General features: G+C 40.0%; 1 protein-coding gene across 1 annotated transcript in view; it reads left to right on the plus strand.

Moving 5' to 3' along the window:
- Positions 1–20,331, plus strand: part of Abca12 (ATP binding cassette subfamily A member 12) — a 165,477-nt gene that overhangs the window by 48,391 nt on the left and 96,755 nt on the right. Inside the window, exons 3-6 of the mRNA XM_028870100.2 lie at positions 5,970–6,123; positions 14,647–14,738; positions 16,373–16,470; positions 19,085–19,270. Of these exons, the coding sequence (XP_028725933.1) occupies positions 5,970–6,123; positions 14,647–14,738; positions 16,373–16,470; positions 19,085–19,270 (530 nt within the window). The remainder of the gene's footprint in view (positions 1–5,969; positions 6,124–14,646; positions 14,739–16,372; positions 16,471–19,084; positions 19,271–20,331) is intronic.

Here is a 20,331-nt window from a genome sequence, read left to right on the forward strand (position 1 = left end):
TCTTTCAAATGAAAAGTTACAGGCTGAAGTAAGTGTGATGGTGTGGGTACAGTCTACGCAGCTAAAACATTTCCTATCTGAGTAAAGGACCACTGTCTAATGCTGTGTTGAGTGTGAGCCAGAACTACCTAAAGTGATTGTGAGCACAGACTGCTGAACCAGCCTTCCTGAGGAGCGCTAAGTAGAACTTTTGAGTTGGGAGCAGAGCTAAGGCCTCTCCTTTCCTTGTTGGTGGAAACTGAACCCAGGGTGTCATCTGTATGCAAAGCAGGTGTCCTGTCACCAAGCTGCATTCCCTGAAATGTTCATTTTTAACAAGGTCCCCGGTGATGCTGCTGAGGCTATGGTCCACACATTGCTTTAATCTTCACGTCATGTCTCACAAATGGTGCTCTGAATAGGATTTTTGTGTAGTGGGAAAGGAAAAGAAAACTTGATCTTTCTGGTCAGTAATCATAGATGTACGGGCTGACATCACTACACAAAATATGTGCTGCTCAAAACTCTTAGATCTGAGTCTTGTGATTTCGGTTTCACTGAATTTGATTTAGTTTAGATTCATTTCTAAAGTTGTCCTATAGCTGGTCTTGATTGAACCTCCCAAGCCAACCTTGAGATGTGTTGAAGTTATAATGGGACAGTGTCAGCAATGTGGACTTTATCCATTTTAAGGAAATAACTCTCCCACCCAGGGCTGGTCACTCACTATCTTTGGTGCTACTGGGAGACTGAGCCACCGGTGAATCGACATTTTCATTACTGTTCTCCTTTTTCCACATTCAGACTGCTGTGTTGGGACAGATTAGCCCCACCCCACCCCGCCCTCCCTCCTTCCCCCCTCCCATCCTCCCTCCCTCACAACTTTTCGTCCAGTGATGGGCTTAGGCATTTTCCTCAGTGTGGAATCTGCGTATCATGATACCAAGGGTTTTATCCTGCCTGGCATCCTGAGATCTGAGTTTACCTGCCAGTTTGTTGCGGTTTGGTTTTCATAGTCATGGCCTTCCTCTACATGATTTTTTAAGCCCGAGCTCTGGTTGAGGAGATGATCATTAAATTGTTAGGATAAACTACGCATGCAGCTTAGAAGTTCTGTGAAAGATAGGGAACGATTTCTCTTTTTCCTTTACCCTGGCATTTAGGGATATAAAAGGAAACATTATTTTAGAATCTGAACACTACAGAGACACCTTTAGAGTAGAGTAAGTTCAAGTTAAAATTAGCCACTCTTTAGAACTCGTGGCTGTTTGTTGATGCATGGCTCTGAGGAGCTACTTCCTTGAACAGATAACCGAGATGGGTGGAAGACAGAAAAATCCATTTTCCTTTCACAAGAAAGCAACAAGAGTTTAATCTCTCTTGATTCTTATTTGTCAGCTTTAGAGAGGTTCCATGTTCTGTAAAAAGTTGATATGTAAGAGAAAAGGAATTATGGCTGTGAAGTAAAGATGAGTGCAACATGCGTGTTGCATGCTGAGCACAGCACACAGGACCCAGGAGGTGCTCAGTCCAGCAGCATTCTGCTCCTGCAGCAGGGCCCCTCACCATGATGAGTGCACAGACCTGAGTTCAAAGATGAAGGCCAAGCGTGTCCTGGAGACAGCACACACCCTATGAGACACTTGGGCGAAAGGGAACCAATTCTTTGTTTACATCATTCTACGATGGCAGCTTGAATATCACTTATCAAAGTCTAGGCACAGGGTTGACATCTCTACTTTTGATGCTCTGGGAGCTTTTTTTTTTTTTTCTTAAAGAAAGCCCGTGATGAGCTTTCCTACAAAGTAGGTTCATCCTTTTTATGAGGTTGAAGACTGTTGTGAGTTTATGCTGTTTTGGATTCTTCTTAATCAAATTGGCAAGTTAAAATCAGTTCTAGGAAAGGTAAAATTAAATGCAAAGCACCCTTTCCCCCATGACATCTTTCCCCGTTTCCCTTCTCTTCAGGTTGTAGAATGAATGGCCTTTGTGTAGTTCTGTTGATGATAGCACTGCCCCTCTCAACCACCCTGTTGCACTGAGAAGTGGGACAGAGCAACAGAGCCTGCGTGCGGGTCCTTCTGCTCCTGTTCACTCACTTTCTCTCTGCTCCTTTTGTAAAATTGATTATATTTTATGTGTATAGGTGTTAGGCCTGTATGTATATGCCTGTGTACCATATGTGTGCAATGCCCATGGAGGAAGCCAAAGAGGGTAGTCAATCCCATGTAACTAAAGTTGCAGCCACTTGAGAATTGTCCTGTGGGTGCTGGCCATTGCTCCCAGGTCCTCTGGAAGATCAGCTAGTGCTCTTAACCACTGAGCCATCTCTCCAGTTCCTAAGGCCCCTTTCAAATCAGTGTCTATGTATGCTTGAGACAGAGTGGGAACACTCACATTGGCAGAATCTTATTCTGAGTGAGCACCTATACCTGGGATCTATGTAAGAAGGCAGATGACCAGTAATAGTGAACATGAACTGTAGATGTGCGAAGGTCTTGCAGGTAGTTCATGGAGGCAGAAGTTCACTATAGAGGGAAAGGCGAGAAAGACTAGGAGTCAACTTGATTGGTCCCTTGTAGCAGGTTCCCTGAGGAAGACACAGATTGGCATTGTCAGTTCACTTGAGTTCACACTTGGGTTTGATAGAAGGAATCTTCGTTGTGTGGGCAACTGGGCCTGCTTCCATGGTGCTATTGGGTAGCTGGGTGGGCTCAAGTGCTCTCGAAGCTCTCCTGAGTTCCAAAGCCTTCAAAACTACCGATATTGGTTTGTAAACTATTGGGGTTTGTTTCTGCATCATTTCTTTATGTGTACTAGAATAAATAATTATCAACTGAGTTGCTTAGAAAAAATTACTCTTCAGTTCTGGAGACCAGAAGTTCAGAATTGGATCCCAGTGTGCTCAAGATCAAGGTGTGAGCAGGCCTTCGTGTCTCTCAAGCTGTTGGAGAAGAACTGGTTTTTCTAGTCTTTTCTATAGGCAGCTCACTCCTGGACTCTTCATCTTCAAGGTCAACAGCACAGCTTTTCCAAAAATCTCTCTTTTTTTTTTAAAACCCTCTCACTTTCCTTCTGGGCAGCTTTTCTATGTCGCCTTCTGTTGTTTCCGGTTCTTTCTTTCCGCTGGTCTGTCTTTAGGTCATTTAGATCACATTTCTCCACATCACCTTCTCTGCTCTCAAATTAATGCACGGCCATGGTGAGCTCACCATGGAGTTCATTGCCTTCTCTTTAAAACGAAAACAGACTTGCGCCGATACCCCTTTAAAGCAGATTCATGAGGAGATTAAGGCTTTGTTTTCTAGTCTCCAGTTTGGAATTTCCCTTATTATTATAAAATCTGTCTTTTTTTTTGAAGTTCATTGTCTCCCGTCTTTTCCCACAGGAGGAATCTCGCATTTTAATATCAAGCCTAAATGTGAAAGAACTGGTATTCTACAGTTGGCCAACTGCCTCGCCAGCCAGCACATTTTATAAAGCAGTTGTTAAAATCAGTCCTTCACCACCACGGCTCATGGCTAATTTGGGGAGGGGGGCAGGGAATCTGCATATTCATTCATGTCGCTTACTTTTGTGTTTGTTACTTTACAAAATACTATGTTTCCTTATGACATTTTTCAAGCAAGATTCGTTTTCATTATTTTTCCTCTCTCGCTTCTTCTCCCTCCCTCGTACCCTGCCCCCCCCCATAGCTTCGTTTCTACTTTCAGAATGCAAATGCCTTTTGCTCCTCCCTCTCAACAAACTTAGTCCCCCTCATGGTCTCCTATTTAGTTTCATGGTCATTACATGCTCTTATAACCTCTCATCTCCATACATAGAAACATTCAAAGTTAGGATCCACATACAAAATGCAGCATGTGAGTTTCGTTTTTCTGAGACAGGGCAATTTCACCTAATGCAAGACTTTCCAGTTCCATCCATTTTCCTGCAAATTTCATTTTTCTTAACAGCTGAATAAAATTATACTTTGTGCATATAAACTACATTATCCTTATCCATTTATCGGTTGATGGGCATCTAGGCTGGTTCCATTTCCTTGCTATGATGAATAGTACAACAATAAACACGGGTGCACAAGTGTCTCTGGGGTAGGATGCAGAGTCCTTTGGGTACATGCCGGAGAGTGGTTTAACTGGGTAGTGTGTCCTGCCCAGCCCCAAGGTTCTGCAGCCACTTATAAAATAATCACTCAGAGGCTTATATTAATTACCAACTGTATGGCCTATGGCAGGCTTCTTGTTAACTAGCTCTTTCATCTTAAATTAACCTATTTCTATTTATCTATGCATCACCACGTGTTCCTTGGCTTTACCCACGTCCCATTACACGTTGCTCCTTGGATGGTGGTTTGGCCTCTCCCCTTTACTCTCCTTTCTCTTCTCCCTATCTCTCCTGGATTTTCCCGCCTGGCTCCATCCTGCCCTGCCATAGGCCAATGCAGCTTTATCTATCAACCAATCAGAGCAACACATAGTCACAGCGTACAGAAAGACATCCCACAGCAGGGTAGTACTGTAGTTCTGGTTTTAATGTTTTGAGGAACCTCCATACTGATTTCACACTAGTTTACACTCCCACCAGCAGCAGATGAGGTCCTTCTCTTTCCACATACTTACCAGCACTTGTTATTATTTGTTTTTTTCTTGACAGTAGCCATTCTGATTTAGATAAGAGATGGTCACAAAGGGGTTTGAATCTGCATTCCAGCTAAAGGATATACATATATACACACATATACATACACACATATACACACATGCATATATATACACATATATACACACACATATATGTATATATACATATACACATATATATATATTTGCTAGCCATTTGGGGGCTTTTTTGAGAGATATCTTTTCATTTCATTGGCCATTTGTTGATTGGCAACTTTATGTTTTCAGTCTTTAATTTTTGCAGCCCTTTACATCTTTTATGTATTAACCCCCTCTCTAAGGTGTAGTTGGCAAAGACTTTTCTCCTATTCTGTAAGCTGTCTGTCAACTCTGCTGATAATTTTACTCCTGGGTTTTTAAACAAAGGGGAAAGGAACATTATATGTAATAATTAAAATGCCAAATTTGAGGAGACTAAACCATTTCTCAGCATCTGCAAAGCTGGTTGCATCTCTACTCATTTGAGTACAAAACTAGACTTAGATATTGTGGGAAAGCTAACACACAGTGAGAAAGAAGAAAGGAAATTCACACGAGACTTATCACTCAAATTTAAAAGGCCATGTTTTTTTTTGTCTGATTCATCAGGTTTTAATAATAAGTGATTACGTATTTTAAAGGGCTTTGAATACCCTGTTTGTAATACTTTAAAGTATATAGTTTTTTTATTTGTTCCCTCTGGAATACATTATAAACTTTATGTATTCCATTCCAATTGTCATGCTCAATGGTTGCATAATCTTTTTTCATATGGACATACAGATTTATTTTAAACACTCTAGCAGATGTACTTGAAGCGACCTTCAAGTACTGTTTTAGAGGAGCTGGAATGACTCAGTGGTTAAAAACACTTGCTGTTCTTCGAGCAAATCTGAGTTGCGTTCCCAGCACCCACTTCCTGTAACTGCAGCTCCTGATGCCCCCTTCTGGCTTCTGCAGGTCCCTGCTTCCATATGCACATACCCACACACGCAAGCATACCCATACACATAATTAAAAATAATCGAACGAATCTTTTAAAAATGAATCTTTAGAATGAACTCTAGGTAGAAGAGCCCATAGGACAGCAGGCATTTTTAAGTTCTTTGATTCATTTTAGGACATCTAGAAAAATAAAGTTAAAAAACAAACAAACAAACAAACAAAAACACTCTCTAGGCCAGTGTTATTTGCTGAGGTGGGACTAATTTCGAGGTCCCAGACAATCTTACTCAAAAGGCAATTTTACAGAATACAGCTGTGACTGTTCTTCTTTCCCTCCCCAGGTACGCCTGTCACACTGATGTCATTTTTATTATTTAATTTCAGGTTACCTCGCACCTCGAAACCTTCCAAGTGCTGGGTTCTTCCCATTCCTCCAGACCCTCCTGTGCGACACAGACTCCAAGTGCAAAGACACTCCCTATGGACCACGAGATCTGCTCCGCAGAAAGGGCATCGATGCGGCACTGTTTAAGGACAGGTAGGGGACTTCACAAGCACGCTGAGTACTTGGGAGAGATCAGTTTCCTTTCCTTATGAAATAACCAGTGTATCCGTCCTAGAAACATGTGAAAGTTTATTTCCTGTACCGGTGGATGTGAAGGTGAGAGAGCAAAGTGAAGTATAAGTTGAAGTCCCATCGTTATAAAAGACAGAGCCCAATCTATTTTGAGTCAGTTAGCTACTTAAATTTTCCTTGTTAAGATGGATGGCAGAGGCAGTTCTACCTTTCTCCTCTCAAAGATTCTTTGTCCCTCCTTCCCTCGTCAGTGACACATCGTCCTAAGACTCAATCACAGGCATAAAGCAGATTGCAGGGACCTCAACTCCAGGAAGAATGACACATTTCTATCCCCTTATGTGGTCCTTCCAGTTATAATAAAACCCAGGAAGTGCAAACGAGAAAGTCGAAGATCTCAAAGTGCAGAGTAATAATGTTGAAAGTACAGTAATTAAACAATAACCTTTAAATGGGGGTTAATTCATGTCCTGTTTTATGATGTGAGAAGCAGCTGAAGATCTAAGATAGACAATAGAGACCGTTTACAGCATTATCATTTACAACCTAAGTTTTTCTTCCTGGAAATCTAATCTCAAAGAGATGCCCAGGAGCCTGCCTACCTGTCAAGAGAACTGCAAACAATATTGTAATTTTGAATCAATTTTGAGATAACACTGTTACAGTTTTTTTTTTTTTTAATGTTCACTGAAGAAAAGATTAGAGATATTTGGTTCTCAAACTTGAGTATTAAATTCCTTGGCACATAGCAAAGTTTCTCATTCAATGGTATCAGCATGATTTTGGCTATCCTATAACATGACTGATAATTTTAGAAAATTAATAAATTAAAAACCTTTTTAGCATAAACTAAACATGTCAAGAATTGTCGTGAGAAACAATGTGGAACACACAATTGTTGCTTTGGGTTGGTAATTCTCACTGGTTTTGTTGGTATAGTAAGTTAATCAGGTTTGGTGCTTAAAACAACTCTAATATTCTCAATTGCTTATTAATTTATTCAACAAATAGCGATGATGATACTTCCAGAGGCCAGACACCATTCTGAGTGACACAGTGGTAGAGAAGACAAAATCCTCCTGTCCCTTGCATTCTAATGTGTAGAAGGAGAAGCAAAATGTGGACAATTAAATAATGACTAGCATTGACTTAATAAGTATGTCAGCAAGAACATAAAGTAGGGAGGAAGTAGAAGCTGAGAGCTAGGGATTGAATCCCATAGCAAGAGAAGGCCTCTGCTAGGAAGTGCCATTTGGGTAGAGATCGACAAGAGCAAGGAGGAACAAAAGGTGGTGATATTTTATTTGTGCACCCCAATAAAGCTTATCTGAGAGATCAGAGGAATAGGACAAGCCACAGCCAACCTCACTTACCAACTCCTCAGCCTCCAGAGAGAGCTACCTCCTGTATACCCCCATGCCTCTGTGCCTTTCTGTCTCTGCCCTTTTACTTCCTCTCTCTGTCCAGCTACATCACTTTCCTCTTTCTGCCCAGCTCTATCACTTCCTGTCTGTCTGTACAGACCTCCAGACCTTTATAGTTAACTAGTGCAGGCAATTAAAGGCATGTGCCACCAGTGTGGCCTTGAACTCACAGAGATCCAGATAAATTTCTGCCTCCCAAATGCTAGGATTAAGGGCTGCCATTCCTGACTTCTATGTTAAATATAGTGGCTGGCTTTTTCCTCTGATCCTCAGATAAGGTTTATTGGGGTGCATAAATAAAATATCACCACAGAACAATGCAGATGTGAACATCTGGAAGGCGGTGTTTCTAGAAGAGCCATAGCAAGTGATGCTGAGATGGGGGAAAGCAAGGTCATTTAGAGGAGAGGAAAGTTCAGCTGATAGAGCTGGACACCTCAGGGCATGGAGAAGCAGTTGAGTGACATGAGAATCGGCCACATCTGCTGTTTCAAACAGTATTCTGACCTCCAGGTCAGTTATCTACTTCACTGCATATTGCTATACATTCAGTATTTTCCTGAACTACCAATTAATTGGAGCTTAATTTAGGAAGTTATATACAATAATAAAATTGTATTAATGGTATTTCTCAGCATGCTATTAACTTTTATGCTTTATACAGCCATGCAATGAAACAGACACCTGGTTACTGGGTAAACTCCTAAATTGCTTCCCTTTGGTGAAGGAAGACTCACCAGCAAAGCCTCATTAAAACCCCAAACAGTCTTGCTCTTCTGTTCTGGGAGAGAGGAAATAAATGACACCTTTGGTGCCATCAAAGGAGGCCCGCGATGTTGCCTTTAATAGATGCTCTTCCGAGAGCTATAATCACACTGCAGTCTCTGCTGCCCGGCCAGTGGTCTAGTGTTTTGATGGGATTTTGAAGTTGGCATGAGTTTTCTGTATCAAATGCATACTCCTCTAGGCATTAGCTTCACCATGAAAGGAAAAAAAAAAAAAAACAACAAACCCAACAACAACAACAAAGATGCTGAACTCAGCATCAACTGTAACAAGCTGTCTGGCAAAAGAGATGGTGGTATTTCTGAGTTTCCTGCTCTCCGGCACAATGGAGAGCTTCCCACCACAGATCTAAGAATACATCACACAGTGGGAACCGCTGGCCCATGCCATTGCTCACACAGTCAGTGAAGGGCAAAGATCACCCCCTCAGAGCTCACAGGGTCATGATTTGGAGAAGTGATTCAGCATTCCTGGAGATGCTGGGGAAGGAAGATCTGCCTCTATGGACTCCACCCCTGCTATTGACTGTACTTTTCCAGGACCCATGGCTTGTGAATTCATGTCCTTGGTCCTACTGGAAGGCTCCTGCAGAACTGGAAAACTAGCTAATGCAATTTATTCAGGGCTCTCTCTCTCTCTCTCTCTCTGTGTGTGTGTGTGTGTGTGTGTGTGTGTGTGTGTGTGTGTGTGTGTTTTAGAAAAATAACTGAGTTTTGAAATGAATCTGAGAACACTGGAAATGTAAGATAAGGAAGTTAGAAGACATACATAGCTGTCCCTGTTCAACTGTAGAGATGAAATAAGATATATAGTTCTTATGTTGTTTTAATTTCAAACTATAGGCATTTCAAGTGGAGTTGGTGCTAAAATAAAGGTTAAAATTCATTCCTCTAAGAACAAACCGGAAGGATGCCTTAGCTGTCCCATAGGCCAGTCATTCATCCAGATTGAAAGCATTGACAACACAAAGTGTGCTCCAGACAACCTAAGCTCCTGCAGATGCAGAGATGAATTAATGCACATTTCACATTCAACAAGAATTTAGAACCTCAGAGGAAAGAGGCAGAGAGACAAAATAACAGTCAAATGATCACATAATGTGGTAAATTCGATGAATATTTGTTTGCAGCTCTCACTATGCCCAGAACATTAGATATAAATGGTGACTAGTCACACAGCTTCCTTAAAACATGAAGAAGATGGAAATCGCTGTTGAATGTATTATTAGACTGGGAGAAGATTTTGGTAGGGAGATGCCAGGAGAATCCTCCCAGGAGTCTTTGAGGAGATATTGTCAAGTTCTGTGGATGATCAGCTCTTGCCTAGCACGTGCCAAGGTCCTCGGCTCGAGCCTCAATAACACACACACACACACACACACACACACACACACACACACACACACACCCCTAGAAAACTAGCTGGAGGCATGGGTTATCCATCATGGTGAGATAAGCAAATGGTTTTGCTTTTGATTGTGATTTTCATGAATTTTCTCACCGAGTTGCCAAATGAATCTGTCCATTTTATGTCTAGGTAGAATCATCTGAATGTTGACATTATAGAGACATTGATGCCTCCTCCTCTCTATTTCCCATGTTTCCTCTGTCTCTCCCACATTTCCTCATCCACTCAACAGGGGACCTTCAAAACCTCTTAGGCGTCTACTTAATCTAGTTACATATTATAAATCCAAAGTTTTTCCAATGAATATTAAAACCTTAGGACATGTCAACATATTAAGGAATTTGTAAATCTTAGTTTTTTTAATAACTGGTTGACCTAGAAGAGAAAGACCTCAAAGTACAAGCAGGGATTATACTTGAAGCATGGAGGTCAGAATGGAATCAGAGATATCTGATATTCAAACAATTCAATTTTTTCAGTGAATGGCTTCTGTTCATGGATCGCTAGGAAGGACAACTGTATGGAGTAACTGGGAAGGACTCCATGGCTGTTACATTGTCTTGAGTCCTTATCTGTAGTTAAGTCAGTGGTGAATGGCAGGTGGAACATGGATCAGACGCAGGCCTACAGCACATTTTTCTTCCAGATGTCACTACATATGATTATGATTCTGAGGAAAAGATGAGAAATACTTATAAAATTTTAACTAACCCTTAGAGATTAAAAAAAGAAAGTCAGAATCTTCTTTCTAGGCTGGGCCATATGTCTCTTTCCTAGTAGGAGTGCTTTTTACAGATAGACTTCAGCACAGCACACAGACAGTACCTATCCAGGTAGTCGTTCCCTCTCACAGGAAACACTGGCACCCGGTGTAAAGGCAGAAATCCTATTATGATGTCATATATATATATATATATATATATATATATATATATATATATATATGACATTTCCCAAATGTAGCTGTTGGTAGACATGTCTGAGAAGTCAAATCTATTCTGAGTTAAGTTTTCATCATAACTGAGTGGAATTTTTAATACAAAATATCTCTCTTATTGAGCTCTGCTCCAAAGATTTCTTCATAAATGCCACAGAGGCCAAGTCTCTGGTAAGCTAGAGGAAAAGCCCTCAACCAACGTTGTGGTACTTGTACACATAGCTCAGACCAATGAAAGTCCGTTAAATAATGCTACAGACCACTTGCTAATGTGAGCTAGACATTCTTGCCTTACTTCCAAGGGTAAATTTTCTCAAATCAGATAGATGGCCCTATGTGTCAAATTCAGAGGCCATCTACATTTTGCATAATGCTTTCATATACTCCCAGAGACATCCAATATGAGATAGATTTTAGATGAGTTCATTACACCTATTCAGAGCTCCTGAATAGGAGCTTTAAGTCTCCTAGGTTGGTTCTGGGGAGTGTAAAGGGCGATCAGCTCTCCGTGAGTAATCACTCAGTTGTCACAGTCTCCTGCAGTGTGTCTCAGCTTTGGCATGGTTGATACTTGGAACAGAGAATTCACTGTTGTGCTGTGTGTTGGAGGATGTTTAGCGTCATCAGGAGTCTCTGCCTACTAAGCACCAAGCACATCCCGTCTGCAGCTGTGACAATTGACTATGTTTCCAGTCACTGTATTGTCAAATGCCCTCTGAGGGAGGCAAGTAAAGGCATTCTTGGACAAGAGCCAGTGGAGTAGTTAGTGAAGGAAAATCAGGTAACAAGGACTCAGATTAAGGATGTGAATCTAAGGGCTATGCTCTACAAACGTGACCAATGATAGCTCCAATTTAGTGGCCCAGTCATATTTTCTTATCATCCCCTGTTCATGTCCTTGCTTAGCTCCTCCCACGAATGTATTAAAACCCTTGATTTTTTCTATTGGACTTTCCCATTATGACTATACAGAACAGAAATGTGATAAATGTTTTTGAGCTAATGATGAGCATGGCTAGTGAGGGGTGTGATTATATGTCTATGTCTGTGATGCCCACAGCTGGGTATTTCCTTCTCCAATGATGCCTGCAGACTTGGGGGCCTATGATGAGAGTTCCCATAGATACACACTTCACCTATTGCAAGTTAGTTCATGTCCCTAGCATGCAGATGAGGGAAACGATGTCTGAGATCTTTTTAGGAAGAAACAGAATCAGAATTTCTAGAATTTCCTCTAGCTCCAGTACGCTTGGTTCACATTCCAGTATTACTGCCTCTTTGTTCAGTCAGCCACCAGATCTAAGAGTCCAAGGCTAGGTGGACTGTGTCAGAAATGTAGAGGTGAGTGAGACATGGTGCTTGCTCCCCACTATCCAAGATGTCACAACCTAAAATGGAGAAGGTGCTGCATATAAATATGCACGAATCAATTATGAGAGGTAACAGAGAGGACATTGTTCCTCTCCTGTAACTCTAATCAAGCTCATTAGAAAGCTCGAATTCCACCAACTCAGGAAGACTGGCTTGACTCTGGCCCCCTTTAGTGGTTTGAATAACAAAATTGTTTGACAGAAGTTTTGTTTTGACTTATAGTCTCGATATGAAATAAAACTGGGGAGATTTTTCCAGAGGATGAATAGCAAGGCACATATGGTATTCCAACTCTACATTCCCACAGCACAGCTTCCTAAAAGGAAATGGGCAGCTGTGTCTCTTCCTGGTCTAGGGGAGATCTTCTTAGAACCAGAACCTCCACAGCTCCTTTCTGGAACCTTCGCTTTGCTGATGGCTACAAAGGGAAGGGGCTGCCCTCTGGGCAGAAGCAGAGTCAGGGCTGTTGACCGACAGGAGAAGCTGGGTAGCCTGGCTCTGTGTGCCAGAAGAAGCCTTGCTTCCCCAAGACCACAATTTCTTAGCTGCCCACCTTCTTCTCCCTTTCCCCTCTTACTTATTATTCAGTTTATTGTTCGTTGCCTCTTCATTGCTATTTTGATCTTCCACATTCTCCCCAGATTCTTTTCCCTGTCCCTGGTACTTAAAATTTTATGAAGGGCCCCCTCCCCCCATCTCTCAAAATGTGCTGATACTCAGTGATCTTCCTTAGAGAGTTATAAGCTGGACTGGAAAAAATGTCAAGGAAAAAAAAAGTAAATCCAACTTTCCCCAACTTTCTAACACTTTTTTTTTGAGAGAGAGAGAGAAGGAAAAGGTTCAGGTCAGTTCTTATTTTCATTGGAATGGCTTTTCCATCCAAATAGCATAAGGAATGTAAAAAGATTTAGGGGAATATGGTCATGGTCATGAATAATTCAAAGGTACATTAAGAATGCAGAACTTTTGGAGCAACCACTACATTTTAAGGAGAATATTGGAAAAACACTGGGGAATAGAAACAAATGTTACTTCTTCTCATCATTTTTATAAAAAGAAGCCACCAAAACAAAACCCACCACTGAACAAATTTTTCCAATTATAAATTGCTAAGGTCTGCTTTATAAAACACGAGTCTGGCTGAAACACAATTACAAGTAGAATTTCTTGCCATCTTTATGTATCTTAATTATGCTTTTCATAAACAACTATGCAAAATTCACCAACTTCCTAGAATTCGGAAAATTATCTCAATGTAGGTATTCTGTTTATAGAATAGACAAATCTATTTTAGGCGCTTATTTTTAGTTGTATCTAATTTTCAAGAAAATATAACTATTTCCACTTTGGGGATTAGGGATATGGCTCACTGGCCAAATGCTGGCCTGGTGTGTGTGGGGGACCAGCCCTCACCATATTTACCCCGGGGACTCTTGAGGAATGAGGGATAAGAGACTTAGTTAGAAATAGAGGGGAGAGAAACAGAGAAAAACACAGGACAGACTCAGGTGGGCCTGGATCCTTATCCAACCGGGCCCAGGACTTTATTCCAAAGGTCCGTTTATAACAATGCCCAGGGGTGGAGCAAAAGACCTCCCCCTTGCTAGTTACAGTCAAGTGGAGACCCTTACAAACACCTGGTACCCAGGCCCGTGGTCCAATCAACTTCTTATGCAGTCCTGCTGGGTACGGCTACTAGGAAACCAAGGGGACTACAACAGGCATGCCTGAAGCCCTAAGCTCAATCCTCACTACTGAAAAAGTGGAAGATACATGTTTTTGTTGTTGTAGTTATTTTTGCATCTTAGTACTAGACGTCAATATAGGGAATGCATTTAAAACGATGGTTACTAAATTTGGGAAAATTCAATAATATTTTCTTCCAAAAGCTAGTGTGGTTATACGGCCTGGGATCCCTGGGCTCCACAATACTGTTGTCTCTACATTGTCACATTTGGTGGAATTGGAAATGTGGCTTAATGTTATCCCTCTGTACCTGGTCACCTATAATGGCATCAATCACAGTATGTTCCTGGCACCTGCTAGATCTTATTCAATGTTTATTCTTTTCTTTTTCCTTGAACCTAGCTGTAAGTACTAGTTCCCTTTGAATCAAAATGCCATCCATAGTTAAATGCAGGAAACTTTTTTTTTTTTATTAATTGCTGACAAACAAGCAGGCCTTGTTTTCTATCTTCAAAACAAAACTCCCGTATTTAAGATCTGCCAGCTTTTCAATAGGAAAAAAATGCCATAAGTGTTTGTCAGTGTTTGCTTACAATGCTTTATTCAAGTAAGTTCCTTTTACAAGATTAAAATAATAATGACTACTTTAAAATCTCATCTAGTCCATCATCACTGAACAAAAGTTTCCCTGGCAGGCAGCCTTATGTGTTCATTGGTGCACTGGCTAGGCAAATCCATCCTTTAATATCTGAGGAAAGAGGTGAAAACTTTGCAAGTCCTTGGAGCCCCTGAACCTGCTGTATGATACATTGCTTTGTTTAACTGAACTTAATATGGACAAAGTTAGAGAGTTCTTACTTTTTCTTCCTCTAGTGAAATTCCGAAAAAGTCATCCAACCCAGAGAGGGACAGCAATTTATCACTCCAGAGCACCCAAGTTCCAGAAAGAAGTCACACATCACTGGGTAAGCCAGCTCTCTCCTATAAGGCTTAGAATAGACCTTTGGAACAGTCTGCAAAAAAAGATAATCTTTAGAAGGTTTTTACATCAGATTTTCAAATAAAGATGGAATGCTTGGATTGCCCATAAGGGAGGACAGGACTCCCCAAGGCTGCCTGTGTATGGCAGTATAATTATGCAAAGTTCTTCAGAATGATTAGCAATTAAATTCTTACCAAAATGCTCTACAGAAAAAAAAGTATAGATGTTGAGAATTACATCAAATCCCAGAATTGAGTCTGGACTTCACCTGAGGGATGAATGGAACTGGGGTGGACAGAATTTCCAGTAACAAAAATTATTGGCAAGTATTTCAGAGATTTGTCCAAACTTTCCATTTAACAGGTGAAGATTATGAAGCCCAGAGAGTTTAAGTTCCTTGTCTTTTGGAATTTGATTGCTCCTTTAGGGAAAAAGAAGCAGCATATTTCTTTAAATATTTAAAGATTTGAAATTATATTTAAATTTAATAAATTTATAAGTATATAAAGAATTAAATAAAAATGTGAATATCTGAATATTTAAAACTATGATGGTAAGTAACACTTCCAACCCAATGAAGTGCAGGCATGATGTCATAGGAACATGCTGGACAGTGTTCTAGGAGTTAGTGCTATTATGAGTGATCTGTGACTATCTGGTGGAGTAGGTCAAGGCAGAGCAGAAATGAGCTCACAGTCTCACAGTTCAGTAAGCTCTGCTTTGCTCAGTAGCTGTAGATTATGCTTCTCCTCCTGGCTAGTAATCTCATAAATAGATTGCTTGAGTCTAGAGCAATCAGATGGTAAATTCTTCAGCCCTATAGGCACTAAAATAAAGGCCCTACTGAAATACATTATTGGTATCTTTAAATGTTGAGATTTGCTGTCATGAGGATAACAAACACTTGTGCCCAATATTTATAAAAATCAACATACTTTCTATCAATGGTATAAATATGAATCTATACCCCTAGTCAAGTAATACTCGGTACTCAGAAATCTCTACCACATTGTAAATAGTTTTAGACAAGGCCACTTCAGGAACTTCTTAATTAGAAAATGCTGTAGTCTAAACTAATCGCTTCATCCCATTTATTTGATCTAAAATATCATTCGGAAACTACTTTGGGGAGGAGGGATTTATGATCCTAAGCAGATTTCAGCATCCCAATTGGGTAATTAAAAAGAAAGACCATTATCACCAGATGTGCACCGGCTGATCCTTGGAACAGATGTTGGAGATGATGGATCTATGGAGTTGGTCAGGGTACCTCAATCCTCTAAGCTTGCACAGAAATGATTCCGTTTATTGGGCAATAATACTGGTGATGAAGTTTAATGACAGAAACTGGACTGAATACAAATGGCATCAAAATGATTGGGGGAAAAAAGAAGAGTGGACTAAAGCCGTGACAATTTTATGTGGAAAGAAAAGCCTGTAATGCCTGCAATTTTGCCAGCATGAAATGTTCATGGGATAGACATGTATGAGCACATTCTTGCTGTGGGGCACATGAAGTTAGAGAGCATAGCTATGAAATCCTATGTGAGTGTCCATTTGCAAGCGTGTGTATACATGTATGTTTAGAATTCTAATATGTCCTTTCTTCTGTCTTAGCCACATTACCTCCTAGACCAAGTTCTGATTCAGAAGGAATGGGCACAGACATTTTCAATGGCAGCCAACTGCTCACACACATCCTTGATTTGGAAAAGGTAACTTCATTTAGATTTGCAATGGACAGATAATGAAGAATTTAAACAAATATGTTTCACATTGATTGAGGGATCTCCCAAACAGGAAGGGGTTTGCAGTACTTTTCCAATTAAAATACTATCTCAAGCAGGTTCTTTTCTTGGGCACTTTTCAATCATAGTTTCATTTTAAGACATTGCAAATTCCTTAAGGTCTTGGGCATTTATTTACTGCCCTGGTAACTCTCTTAATTGAACTTACAGTCTTCACTTACTAAGAAATAATGTAGTATTTTATGTGATCTTTCAATTTTATGAATCAAGGAAATAAAAACACGGATCTATAACACTCTTTGCATTTGATGCCTCATCCACACGAATACCTTTGGAAAAATCAGAGCTATGGAAATCTCTCTCCTGAGTAGGAAAATCCTTTTCCTTAACATGTTTTAGAGAGCTTATCTATGGAGTTTTATGTTTCACAGAGATCATTTACTTTATGATTCTTCTGATTGAAAGACAATAACAATTTTATAAGAGGTGTGAGCTGACAGCCTATAAGCTCTCTCTGTCTGTCTGTCTGTCTGTCTGTCTCTCCTCTCTCCCTGTGCTTATGTGTGTGCATATCTGTATGTATATGTATATAGATATTAGATTTGAACAACTGTAAAGAGCAACAGTTACTCTGTTATTAACTACACTCCCCATTTCTTACTATCTTTCAGCCACTCTAGCTCATATAGTCAAGCTATCATGGTTTAAATATGATAATCATTTAAACCATAAGTTTAAATACTTCCATCATCTTGCTTCTTCCTCCCCATCTCCTCTCCCTTTTCCTGTCTCTCTCACACCCATTTTGTCTATGTAGCAGACTTTTCTGCATTCTGAATCGTAAGACATGCCCCTGACATTGATCCCCATTCCAGTAAACCTAGGCACTACTGCTTACTGTGAGATTATTACTGACCCTTGGGTTACCATTGTGCGCAACAGAGACATCTTATGGAACGGATTCATGTCTCATTAAGGCAAGTCATATAAATAAACAAAAAAAGATGGCCCCAAAATGGATGCCACAAAAAGATACCACAATCAACAAGACAATGCCGACTCTGCCTGTTTTGTTGGCGATAGAAGTCTTTCTTACTCTGTATAATCTAGACATTGAAAGTTGATATTCTATCACTTTTGCGGTTTCCAGGGTCCCCTTGGTGGCCTGGAAGTTCCTCAGCATTCCCAGTTAATTCCAGTTGAAATCCTTCTCTCCTAGAGTCTGTGTGCACACAAGGAAAATCTGGTCTAGTCCATTCTACTTTCTTCTGGCTTCCTGGAGAGAGTTTGCACTGGATCAGACAATTTCTTTAATGCATAGACTAGAAACACTGTTCTCATAATTGCCACTGTACTGTCTTGGAACTCCCAAATTCTCTTTTTCACATGGAATGGGATTTTAGAATTTTGTAAGGCAGCACAAGGTCACATATTCCAGAGATATAAGCCCCAAGTGAATTTGGTATGTATGACTACATATTTTTAGAGTAGTCAGAGCAAGGTGGGGATTGAAGAATTGGGGTGACATATTGATTGCCTGTGTCAGCATTTTCCCTGATTCCTTTCTTTCTCTTCGCTGCTTTCTGCAACCCTTGCAGGAACGAGTAGAGAAATCACTTCGAAGTGAGCTTATGTGTAACGTTAGATCAGAGCTGTGGATGAATGACCAGAGAATGTAGCATTTACAGTGCCTCCTGGAGAGGTGGATCCTGTCTGCTTTCATTATCCTTAGGAGCTGAGTTGCTGGAGAACAGAGTATAAATTTTGTGATGTAAACTTAAGGGAGAATGAAGTTGGCCTCTACATCATAGGGTTATATGAGTTAGCTACTGGAAGGAACCCCTTGAGTATTACAATTAAATGTAGTTAAAGTTGTAAATACATAAACTATTATAGAGATCAGTATTATGACTGAAGGAGTGTTTCATCTGCAATGCATCTGTACCATGGAATACATTGGCCAGATACGACGATTCCATTATGAAAATTATTTCCCACTACTGATGGTAATTATCTTGACTTATCTATTTAAAAAGCATTTTCATATCCTCCCCCCCCCTTTTTTTATCTTTCTGTACATGAGACTGAAAGACAACACAATCTATCCCTCCACTTTTGTAAATAAGCGCAATTGGTCCTAAGGGTAGGACCTTCTGGTTTTTGAGGTCTTCCAAAGGTTATGACCAATTTTACAAGAAACCACACAGAGGTAAGGCACCTGAGCTTCTGCTGCTTAAGGCCCAGGAAAAAATGAATCTGATTTTTATTCAGAAAGATTTTTGTCAGAAGCCATTTGGCACTTTTAAGTCCTCTGGTCAGAAATAAGCCAATTCAGTGATATAAATTAAATGTGAGCCATTTACGTCAAAACCATGCCAAGAATTTACATCTTCCTGTGTACTCTCCCTCCACAACTCCACATGGGTAAACTGGCTTATTTTATTGTTATTTTTCATTATTTCTTTGAAAAGCAGAACTTTAAAACTAGCTGTTGTGAAGATAGGCCAGTTACCTTGAAGATGAAATCTCGTCCTATTTACATTTTCTAATATCACGTCTCTATTCTCCCACGTACTTTTAGCTGCTGAAACAAAACTCAACTTCAGAAGAGATACGCAGAGAGCTGTGCACGAGCTACCCAGGCTACACTGCAGAGTACGCCTTCTCGTGGCTCACTCTAGGGAAAAATGTGCTTAACAAGTTTTGCCTTTCGAACATGACAATTTTAGAGTCTTCTCTCCAGGAACTAAAATATCAGGTCTCTCAGGTGAGTGCAGATTACATATATATTTATCTCCAAAATCTGATGCTTCCATTCTGGGACCCCTAACCTGACTCATTATGAATTATTGAGCAAGTCTGTAGCTCCCTTAGACTGGGAAATAGTGCCGGGAATATTTGTAGACCTTTAGCATAATTTCCTCCCACATAAACATTTACACATGGCGTTTAATGTTAAGTAGCAGTTATTTATCATTGAAATGTGCAGGATTGAAATGATTTGATGTTGGATATGAAATACTACGTATGATTAATGTACATACACCTCAAATGAAATATAGCTTGGCTCCAAGATGAATAAAGAGTGTTTTCTCTGAGAACTGGGAGTGTGGTTACATAGGAGAGAATACAAGTTTAATAATTAAACTAGAAGACTCATACTCTTGTCAGAAGTTAGAAAAATGGCTAATATCCTTTTATTTTTCTCATGACATCAAACTTCACTTGTAAACTTTTGATGAAATCACTTTCCCTTGCCTCTCAATTTTACCTTTGGATCCAATGCTATTCTGATAAAAGTACCCATGACCACTAGTGAAGCTAGTCTTAAGAGATGAAGAAAAAAAAAGAGGCCAATATCTAAATTTAATGAAACCTACATGCAGTGAAAAATTTAAAAATTCAGAATTACTCACAAAATTTAAAGACAGGAATAAATAAAACATGACTATTTTAACATTTCCCCTTGATTCTCTAAATTATATTGAAAGGAACTTTTAATTTTTTGAAATGTATCTTTTAGTAATCTGGTTCTCACAAGAGCCAGGTTAAGGACAGCATTACAATAACTCAAATTATAGTGTGAAGCTCTCACCATCCTTGAATTTGTACGATGGTTGGAGATGTGATAGAATGCTCTCCTCACATCCCCAGTACTACAGGAAAAAATCTTCCTCAAGTAGAGTATCCCGAGTGTCCAAAACTATACTGTTCAAAATCAATCAAATCAAAATCAAACAAAATCAATCAAAAAGACAAATAGAAGGATCAACTTGACTGGCTTGAATGGGTTATAGAGAGAATTGCTCTGGGTGAGAACATAATGAA

The sequence above is a fragment of the Peromyscus leucopus genome, chromosome 13 (genome assembly GCF_004664715.2).
Source record: "Peromyscus leucopus breed LL Stock chromosome 13, UCI_PerLeu_2.1, whole genome shotgun sequence".
Classification (NCBI taxonomy): Eukaryota; Metazoa; Chordata; class Mammalia; order Rodentia; family Cricetidae; genus Peromyscus; species Peromyscus leucopus.